Genomic DNA, 11,051 nt, shown 5'->3' with positions numbered 1-11,051 from the left:
TTCCTACTTTCTGCTCTTCTATCCCCCCCCCCCCCCAAGCAGGCAGGCAGGCAGGCAGACAGACAGACAGACACACACACACCTTGGACAGAAAGGGTACCCAGACTAGTAATCTGTTATGGGAAGGCTGCACCAGATGTTTGCATGTTCCTCTCCCCCAGGGGAGGGGGAAGTGGAGCCTTCTGAGAGCCACTGCAAGCTGCTTGCAGGGCTGTGGTAAGAGAACAGCCCCCCCCCCCTGCCTCCCAAGCCTAGGGCTGGTCGTCCGGGTCTTCCCCTGTCCTTTGGCCACCTCTGCTCACAAGGTGGCTTCCAGGTAAGAAAAGGGCCCGAGGTGAGGTTGCCTCTCTTTCCTGGGCAGGCTCAGAACTTCCGACTTAGAATCAGTTTCTGAGGACTTTGACTGGAGCCGAATGGCCATGCATGGAAAGGGGATTCTCGGAGGGTCTCCGCCTCCAATACGCGCTACGTAAACCTGACAAGATAAAGAAAGGAAGGAAGACACATACAAAGATGGGTCCTTACGGGAGAGGGAGAAGCCCCGCTCTGCCTCCTCCTTCCCCGGAGCCTGGGCTGCCAAGCGAGCGGGACAAGGCAATGGAGGGGAAACTTTGCCTTCAGCCGCTCAGAGGCGGGAACCGGGCGGGGGTCTCTGCTCTGGGCCCTCCCCAACCCCGCAGGAGGGAAGCTTTCGGCCGACCGGCCGCGGGGGCCAAGGATTCCACCGGCGCGAGTCCCGCAAAGGACCTCCTCCTGCTCGGACTTCCAGCCTCCGCTCCTGCCGGCCTCTGAAGCGGGCGCTGCGCTGGAACAAGCCACCCCCGCCGCCTTCCCCCCGCGTGCCGTCGGGCCAGACCCCGCGGGTCCAAGGCGGGCGGGCAGGGCGGGGGGGGAGCCGCAGGGGGTCCGAGGGGGAACTGCCCCCACTCGCCCGCGGAGGGAGGCGCGAGGGGCGGAGGGGGGCGTGGTCCTGGCCACGCCCCCCGTCCGGTTCAAGCCATTGTCTGGCTCCGGAGCGGAGCGCATTCCAGAGGGACGCAGCGCCCTCGGGCTCCTCCGCGCATTCTTGCCCCGCACAAAGAAGTTCCTCCGCCGCCGCCGCCCGCACAAAGGAGGCGCCGTCCAGGGAGCGCCGGGCCGGACGGGGCAGCGCAGCGCAGGGGCAGCGAGAAGCGGAGCGGCCGGGCGCGAGGCGGACCTTCCCGCGGCGCCTCCCCCGCGCGTGGCCGGGCGAGGCCGGGATGCCTGGCGGCGGCTGCTGGCGACGGGACACGGGGCGGGCGCGGTGCTGAGCGGCCGGCCGGAGTGCGTGGAGCTCATGGCTGAGCCGGCGCTGCCCCAGGAGGGCGTCGGGCGGCGGCTGCGGCGTCGGGAGCAGCCGCTGAACGGGCCGCCGCCGCCGCCGCCCTACCCGTCGGGGGAGCCCGCCTGCCCGCCCCCGCGCGCCTTGCCCGGCGAGGAGGCCCCGCGCTCGGAGGTGGCGCTTCCCTGCTACAAGCGCTACTCGGCCGAGGGCTTCCCGCGCGGCAAGGCGGCCGGCGGGGCCAGTCCGCGGGGTTCGACGTGCTGCGGGCCGGCGTCGGGGAGCGGCGGCGCCCTGGCCAGCCCACGCGGGAGCCTCTCGGCCGCCGAGGCACCGCTCAGCCCGCGCTCCAGCTACGCCAGCACGGCCAGCGACGCCAGCAAGCCCTACTCCAGCCCGCGCGCCAGCCTGGCCGGCTCCTCCGACGGCAGCAAGCCCAGCAGCGCCCGCACCAGCGGCATCAGCATGGGCTACGACCAGCGGCACGCCAGCCCGCGCTCCTCCGCCGAGCTGGAGGCCGCGGCCGGCCGGCCCCTGGTGCCGTCGGGCCCGGCCGGCGCCGTCTCCTCCCTGGCCAGCCCGCGCTCCAGCCTCTCCAGCCACAGCTCGCGGAGCTCCCGCGGCTCCATGGGCGCCTATCCGGAGCTGTCGGCCCCCTCGCCGCGGGCCTCGCTGCTCCCCGAGGAGGCGCCCCCGGCCGACGCCGAGCCCGCCAAGCTGCGCCTGCCCTGCCAGGTGACGCCGGCCCGGGAGAGCGGCCCCAGCCAGGTGGAGCGGCGACTGGAGGCGCTGACGCTGGAGCTGGAGAAGGAGCTGGAGCTGCACGTGCGCAAGGAGTACTTCGGTGAGTGCGGGTCCCTGGGGAGGCCGGGGTGGCCCCGGGGGAACCTGGGGCACTTGGCCCCCCTTCGGCCCCTCCTCAGGCCGCCTGACGGTTTCCCGGGGCCCGCGAGATGCTGAGCCCACGCTCAGTTCCCCTCCTCCTCCTCCTCCCAGCGGCCCAATGGCTCCTCTGGCTTCGAGGGAGAGGACCGTCCTCCCCGCCTCTTCCAATGGGTCAGGCAAAGATCAGGCAGGGGCTCCCTTCGCCCCCCCGCCCCCCCAGGCTGAGCGAAGCCCCTTCCCTCCGACTGGGAAGGTTTTCCTTTGTGCGGCCCCGACATTTTGTGACCTCCAATCTTCTGCTGCTGCTGCAGCCCGATTCTTTGGGAAGCGCCAGTGAGATGAGAAGGAGGCCTTTTCAGTCCCCCAAAGTGGCTCAGGTCATCCCTCCTTGGAGAGGAGGGGAGGAGGGGGAGGGAAGCCCCTCGGGTGGAGCTGCCTGGATTAGGGGCTCCAGAGGGAAAGAAGAGGGGAGCCACCTCCCCCTTAAATGCCCCCCCCCCCCAGGAGTCTCTCAGCCAGAAATTAGAATTTGCTGGGATTCTTTTTCATGTAACAAGAACTACTTTGGGGGCTTCCATTACTACTTTGCCAGAGTTGAGCAAAGAGGAGTTGCCTCAAGTTTGGAGGCGAGTGGTCCCAATGGCCCCTTTCAACTCCAGGCCGCCGTGAGAACCCGAAGGGCAGCTGCCTTACCAAGAAGGCCTGAGGGGAATCCCTTTCTGGGCCTTGCCAGTTTCCTGCAACATCTGGCCAGCTAGAGTAGTGTTTCTCAACCATGGCGACTTTAAGTCCTTCCCCAGCTGGCTGGGGAATTCTGGGAGTTGAAGTCCACAGGACTTAAAGTTGCCAAGGTTTAGAAACACTGAGCTAGAGGTAGAAATGGCCAACTGACAGATGGGATGGCCCCTTTGCACCACCTGGCAGGAGTTTTGGCTGGTGTGCCAATCTCTCCATGGGGCAGCCGTCCGGGGCCTTCCACTTCCAGAATTCCTAGCCATCAAGAAGGGCCAGTAGAGAGAATCCTGGACGCTGAAGTCCACCTAAGGTCCAGGTTGTGAAGCCTGTTTGAATGCTGAAAATGCCCTGAGGAATCCAGGCAGGTTTTGGAGGTGGCTATCTGTACTGCCAAGGGTATCCTTGTAGCAGCTCCAAATCACACTTAATGGCATTTAGGGGAAGGAAGGCTAGAGATTTCTCATCTTTTAATTGGAAGAAGGCTTGCAGTTTTCCTTCATAATTTTCTTGTGCCTCTTCCAGGAGTTCCCTTCTAGTTTTTGGAGCTTCCACTTCTCCATGACAGGAAACGATTGCCAACTCCATGGCCCAAAAAGAGTTCTCCGGATCTGTAGGGGATCTATTTCTGAGTTGATGGAAGTTTAGCGTGTTTTTGAGGGGAAATGAGAAGGATCCTCTCTCTGAAGGTCGGATCTTTGTCAGAAAAGACCAGGCGGTGCAAGTTTGGAGAGTTGCATGTCATGTCTTACATTCATCAGTAGAAGTAGACTGTCAAAAGCAGAAGTTACACTCAAGTTACATGTAGAATATTAAGCCTAGCTCTAGGTGCAATATTGTAGGACAAACTGGACATAGAAGACAGAAACCAATAATAGGGAAAAAGAAAGAGAATAGTTGAAGGTATTTGGTATCATTAGCCTGAGGAAGAGAACATTCCAATAACCTTGGAGCAGACCTGGGTATTCTACGGCCTGTGGGCCACAACCGGCCTTTGACGGTTCCTATGTGGCCTTTGGGGGCCGCCAGGGCAGGGAGTAGCACTGTTGGTTCGACCCTCCACAACAGTCTCAGTTTCATATATGGACCCTTGGGGAAATTAATTGCTCACGCCTGCCTTAGACTATCTAAAGCAGGGGTGTCCAAATTTGGGAACTTTAAGACTTGTGGACTTCAGCTCCCAGAATTCCCACAAGTCAAAGTTCCCAAGTTTGGATACCCCTGATCTAATTTTGCAGCAGAATTCTTCAGAATTGTTTTAGAAATAGAAAATTCAGCTACATCTTACCAAAAAGTGGATCAGGAATAGCCATTCCATGATGGTATAAGCTTCCTCAGTATATTTCATGGGAAGGTCAGTGAACTAAAGAGTTTGGGGATCCCTGATTTGAGGTCCTCTGAGAGCCTGTTTAACTCTTCCATTCTGTTTCTGGGATTTTTCAATCTCTATATAAAGAACTTTCACAACCTGAAACATTTATTGCAAATGCAGAGTCAGTTTGGTGTAATGTTTAGATAGCAGGCTGGAACCCAGAAGAGTGTCAGTTCTAGTCCCTCATTAGGCATAAAGCCAGCTGGGCAGCCTTAGGCCAGTCACTTTCTCTCAGCCCCGGGAAGGTGACAATGGCAAATCACTTCTGAAAAATCTTGGCAAGAAAACTGCTTGGTCTTGGCTAGTAGTCTGCAAGTATCTGACAGGATTGAACGGAATTTAAAAGAAAAACCACACAGGCAAAATCTGGGATGGTTTTTAACAGTGTGATCTCTTTGTAAAGCCTGAGCAGTTTTTAAAAACATGTTTCTACACTTTTCTTGTGATGCTCAGAATTCCAGCCTCCAGTTTAGAACCTTATTATAATGATTGAAATAATACAAATATATGCATTATACTTTTCCTTTCAGGGAAAGCATAGAACATGAAAACATAAAGAAAGGAAATTATAACAAAAGCCAGTATATGCCATTTCCATTACCTTGTAACTCTTTGTATCTTTGTTTTTATGAAGGGTTCTCTTTAAACTCCCACCACATCCACACTTTTTTCATTGGCTGCCTTGGGCTCTTTAAGCTTTCGCTCCTCTCTGTTTGAGGATCTCATCAGCTTCTTAGCATGACTCTCTTGAGTCTTCCCTTCCTCTCCCACTTATTCTTTCATATACTTGTTTTTGTGACTGGATTCTGCTTGCTTCCCTTAGTACACAATCTGTTAACAGCACAGCATCATCCGCCTACATTCCTGCTTCTACGGTGATACCTCAAATGTCAACAAAGGCATTCCTTATACGGGTGACCTTGACCTATGACTATTTGGTCAACAATGTTCCAAATTACAACTGTCCTGAACAAATGATGAGTTTTGGCTGTTGCAGCATCCTGTGGTCACATTTAAGAGCAACCTGTTGCCAAGTGCTGTGATCATAGGATCATCATTTGCAACCTTCCCTATTGGCTTCCCCAGAGAATCAATAGCAGGGAAGTTTGCAAGTTGTTGGAATAAGTCTCCACCAACCATGTGCCCTCCTCCAATCCCTCTGGGTTTCAGCTGTCTACTAGTGCGCGCGCACACACGCACACACACACACACACTCCTTGCTGCATTTGCTCCACTGACCTATGCACTCTCCCCGACCTGCATCTCTCTGACCCTCAAGTACCCTCCCTCAACCCTCTGTTACTCACAAATTGTCCCCAATTTGCATTGTGCCTCTTTGTATACCCTTGCTGGCTTGGAAATTCTAGGAGTTTGAGGTTGAAAAACACTGTAGACTAAGAAATCAACTTCATTTCAAGGCTAAAATTACTTTTCTTAATTTTGGCCATAGTAACAGAATCTTGCAAGTCTGACTATACTTTACTCTCTCTCTCTCTGCCCCACCCTGCCTGAGACTCATATTAATTAGGGAAGTATCTGTCTGCGTCTTTTGCCTAGGCCTTCTTGTTTCAGACTTAAACCATGTTTTTCCCCTTATCGTTTTGGTAACAGATGTGGTCCACCCATGTCAAGGTCATCTGATTCCTTACAGTGCTCTTGTAAGTCAGCTAGCAGTGAAGAATATGGGAGAGCTGCCATAAATAAGGCCCTGAGAGATACCGACACAGGAAAAAGAAACTTCTGTTTGCCAGTTCTTCTGTATCAACCCCACATTCTCATATTTAGAGTTCTAGTAATCTGTGTTCCCAATAGAGGAACTTGGAAGAGGACACCAAGTCCACTATTTGACTAGCTTGTTTTTCAGGTGCTATTTGAATGCATCCAGTGAAGGGAGTCCCTCCCCTCCTCGGTTTAATTCTTGCTAAACTTCTTTTAAGATTGTACAGGAATATAATCCAACTGAAAGCTACTTTCTTGTAAATTCACTCATATTCTGTGTCTTCTCTTGGGATTGATGGAGAGAAGGATTTGACTTCTGTACAGTATTTTAGATATGGGAAGGCTTATTGTTTGTCTCCCCTTTTCAGATTTTCTCAAGGCTAAATACAGTCAGTTTGCTCAGTCTATACGCTTAGGATTCCGTTCCCAGTCTTCTTATCATTTGCATGCACTCTCTCTTTTTCTTGTACCTGTCTGGATGGGAATTGAGTCAGAGACTAAAGGAGAATATAGTGGGGCTCTTACTCCCTAGGAATTGTCAACTACATAATTAAATTGGGCTTTTTCACTGCTGGAATCCATTTCTCTCTCTCTCTCCCTCTCCCTCCCTCCCTCCCTCCCTCCCTCTCTCTCTCTCTCTCTCTCACACACACACACACACACACCACATCATCTATGTATGTATGTATCCACTTTGCACCTCAGTTCTGTACATCTGCATTTGATGTTATTTTTGTTAATTGAAGCCTGCATTTCATACTGTTATTTTCAAACCATTTCTCTAATTTAGCTAATAAGTTTGAAGTTGCTAGTTATTTGTTGCTAGTTTCCATGTATGTTCCACCCTTCCCATTAGTTTTAATATTTTTGTTTTTAGTTGCCAGGGGATATTGAATAGTCCTGTTCTGTATCCTCATTTTACAGGTCATGTCCTTCTCTTGGCAACAGCTTCTCCACTATTATCTGTAAAACCTGTCATATTTAGACCAGTTCATTTTCAGTATATTCTATAGCTCAAGGTTGAACTGTGAAATTTTTGGTGCTCTCTGAGCTTGGTTGTTTGCTTGCATTGGTTCATTATTCAACTAAATAACATAATCCGTGTATTGATAATGTTACCTAGTCTGGTATTGAAATGTCTGCAAGCAAGCAACCAAACTTAGAGAGCATCAAGGATTCTCCAGTTCAATTTGTTTCTCATCCTTCTAAAACTTCATTCCCCTTTTTGAAGATTTGTTTTAGAATATTCAGTCAGCAGTAAATTCAGTAGTATGAGTGGGATGACCCTTGGAAAATGCCATCAAATATTGGGTGGGGGGGAAGAATTCCAAGACTAACCCAGCCCTTGGGATTTCATTTAGCAACCAGTCCAAAGCTACTGTGTTTTCTTTGTGCCTTGAGATATTCCCCATCTGATTATTTTTTGCAATTTTTAAAACATTTGAATTGTCTGTAAGGAAACAACATCTTTGAAAGGACATCTTTGAAACAGATACCTGAGTATTAGTTTTAAAAAAATCAAAGCAGCTACAAAAGAAAGCTTCCACTGTGATATGCATAGGAATATGTTTGTTGTAAATGAAAAATATTTCAGTTATTGGAATTTTCTAACCCTGTGTCTTCCTTCTCCATAAATTTTGCAGAATTGACTCATACTTGGAAGGAATTGCTTTCAATTTTATGCACCTGCCAAACAGCCTTAGAGATGTGCCATGCATGCATAAACCATATATGATAGTTCCCTGTGCATTTTTATGATAGACACGGAATGCTGCATCTGTGTGCCACATTTTAAGAAGGATATTATAAATTGGAATGTGTCCATTGAGTGATGACTTAAAGATGGAGAGGCATCTGGAAATGGCAGAAAGGCCTAAAAAATTTAGTTTGTAGAACAGTAAGATTAGGGATGAAAGCCTGCTTTTGAAACATTGCTATGTAGAAGTGTCTTGTGGTTGCTCTGGAGAAGGACTAGAACCAGGAGGAAAAAATTGCATGAAATAACAATTTCAGTTCAACTTTGGGGGAAGCTTCCTAGAAATAACTGATATTATAAGTTCTGATTTGCTTGAGGCTCTGTTGTCCCTTCCAATAATGTCGTCATTGGAAGTTAGGTTATCAGATATGCTGCTGTGTTTGAAGATTTTTTTTCCAAATGAAGATTTATTAAAATAAATGTTCATTATGTGAGCATGTTAGTGTAAGATTGCACTAATTTCAGAAACTACCCGTTAGTGAGTTACTTTTTTACCCAGGCAGAATTTTCACACTGTAATGCCTTGAGTTCAGGCTGATTACAAGCTAGTGCATTCCTCTAGAAGAGCATAAGGGATCTTATCCCCTACTGGTTGATCCTATGAAATTCCAACTGCTCATGATTGTATGAGTAAATCTAAGTGAGCTGTCATAGTATTTGTACCTGGCTAAGAAACAGGGCTATAATAGTTGGTCTTCACTGTTAATTTGCTGGGTGATTTTAGGAAAGTCACTGAAGTTGTTGTTGTTGTTGTTACTGGTAATAATACAACACAACACTGAGTTCTTGTAAGAACTGCAGCTAAATATGTAAAGAGCTTTAATGTATGTTAATTAATGTTTCTATAGTAAATTACAAAGATTAAGTAATTTTGCTATCTGAATAAGGGTATTTTGCTAGACTCAGATTGGGAGACTGGATGACGGAGGATCTCCAAAGACATTTACAATAACTGCGCTTGATCGAAAAGTTCTCTGCGTTGGAAAGCGCAGAGGTAGATGCTAAAGGGGGAGAAAAGGAGCCTTTATCTAAGGCCCTGTCCTGGAGCACCTGAGCAGGTGCTGCTAGGAGTGGGTGCCCGATTTGCACAGTACACCAGCACTCTGAGGAGAGTGGGAGGCGCAGGGCATGGAGGGTAAGGCTGACCGAATCACTTTTTGTTGGTCTTTTTAATATGCTTGTCCCCAAAGGGGGGCTGTAGTGTTTCTTCATTCTTCGGATGCTCCAGAGCCTCTTTGAACAATTTTCCCAAGTGAAATAGCATCTGTTTAGTGGAGGGAAATGACCGCGATCTGCTGTACACAAATGTTCTCCCAAAGTACTAGAATTGTCCATAGGCCAAATTTTATTTTCAGTACATAACTTTGGCAAACAATGCAGCTGTGTTTTCTTCCAGTGACTCGGCAAATGCTCCTCTTTGTTCGTGTTCTCTGGTCTCATGTAATGAGTATTCCTTCTCGCCCCTTGCCAAGAGTTCCTTAATTCCATTCCTAAAATATAAGAGAACGTGCTGAATGTACACAAGCGCATTTGCAAGTGGCGCTTCCTGACTTTATTACAAGAATCGGCATTTGTTTCTTGTGGAATTAGGGAACCTCTTTGGTCTGGTTTCTGCAAGAGCTGCAGGGCTCATCCGAAGGACCAATTCGTTTGGCACCAGTGACATTGAGCAAAGGTTCTTCTATGGATCTCCAGTACAGGTGAAGGGGCAGGGATGTACCTGACAGGGTTTCTTCCCATCCCTCGGTCCCCGCTGGAAGTTGGGCAGCCCCCCTTTCACACTCAGGGAAGACAAAGAAGCGAATCCTACGAGATCAGGATTGGATGGCAATCCATCCAATCTTTTATTACAGTCACAGACCAGCATAAGGAAAATGGGATAAATTGATAATTTTTAAAAAACTAAATGTTAAAACAAAACTTACACAAAAATTAGAAAAACCACATTTAAACTGTGTGTGTTTGCCTTTATACAAAAATTTCAGATTTCAGATTTAATTTATTTGTATGCCGCCCTTCTCCGGGAGGGACTCAGGGCAGCGAACAACTCAAAAGGGGAAAGGGGAAAAATATGTGACTCAGTGGTTTGTATCCACCAGAAAGCTTTGTTTTCCCCAACTTCCTCTCTCGCCACAATATATTGGTCCAGGAAACATGGACTGTTCACTAACTTGATGTTAAATTCACTCCTTCGCAATTGGGGCAGAACCAGATGTAAAGCATGGAGGTGCCAAAAAAGGCCTGGAAGTTCCAGTCTCCCCTACTTTATGTGTCTAATCAAGGCCCTTCCTCCCATTCAAATCGTTTGCCATAGCAGTCTTAGTTCAATCCAGTCAATTGGTGATAAATGCTTACATGCCCCAGATATAAGGGATTGGAATGATAATATAAGGTTTAGAAAGCTCCATGCAAAAAAGCAGGAATCCATTACTACAGCATTTTCAATACAATATCAAGTGAAGCAATTGGTTGGCCTCTCCTAACCATTTGAAGGCTTTATTTCATGTGTAATTCTGTCCATGCTCTATATGACAGCGGTTCAAATAGTTAAAGAAATTTAATTTCTTATAATTCACCTGTTTTTTCGGATCCCACCTTTACAAATACCCTGATGTGGCAAACCTATCCAGTGCATCCTCCTCCTCTTTTCTCCACAATTGTGACCCTGGGAGGCAAGATGAGCAGAGAGGGAGAGTGGCTGAACCAAGGTCACCCTTTCATGGCTAAGGTGGGACTTGAACTCACACAGTCTCTTGCTTTCCTGTCTGGTGCCTGGACCAAACTGGCTCCCACCATCTTTGTTTCCCATGTCTGGGTGTCCTTGTGTCCTCAGTGTCCTTCCTTAAATCCATTGCTGGATGCATATTCCAGGAACCATGACTTCTCTGGGCTTGGCCTCTTCCACTCCTATCTCTGGCTTGATGCAGAACATTTGAGGTGCATATGGTGAGTTCAACTAGCTCTGTACCTGTGCAGTGGTCAGAGAGTCCTGCAAGGTGTTTTTCAAGTCAGAGTGTATTGCATTCCTTCTCTGAAATCACCTGCTTAATTATTTCATGGTTTTGCTCGGTATTTAGGCTGAAGACACGTATTTAGCCAGAATCTCTCTTGTCCCTTTTTTTGAAAATACAGTAGGAGCAATATTTGCCCATTTCTAATCTCCCCAACAAAAGGGACATGGTGGCTCAGTGGCTAAGATGCTGAGCTTGTTGATCAGAAAGGTCGGCAGTTCAGCGGTTCGAATATGTAGCACCGCATAACAGAGTGAGCTCCCGTGACTTGTC

At 49.1% G+C, this 11,051-nt stretch overlaps 1 protein-coding gene across 1 annotated transcript in view; it reads left to right on the top strand.

Annotated features, from left to right (window-relative positions):
- Positions 1–1,024: 1,024 nt before the first annotated feature.
- Positions 1,025–11,051, top strand: part of WTIP (WT1 interacting protein) — a 55,439-nt gene continuing 45,412 nt past the window's right edge. Inside the window, exon 1 of the mRNA XM_032230653.1 lies at positions 1,025–2,147. Coding sequence (XP_032086544.1) covers positions 1,319–2,147 — 829 coding nt within the window. The 5' untranslated portion in view covers positions 1,025–1,318. The remainder of the gene's footprint in view (positions 2,148–11,051) is intronic.

This window comes from Thamnophis elegans, chromosome 14 (genome assembly GCF_009769535.1).
Source record: "Thamnophis elegans isolate rThaEle1 chromosome 14, rThaEle1.pri, whole genome shotgun sequence".
Taxonomy (NCBI): domain Eukaryota; kingdom Metazoa; phylum Chordata; class Lepidosauria; order Squamata; family Colubridae; genus Thamnophis; species Thamnophis elegans.
This window is presented reverse-complemented; position numbering and strand designations above follow the sequence as displayed.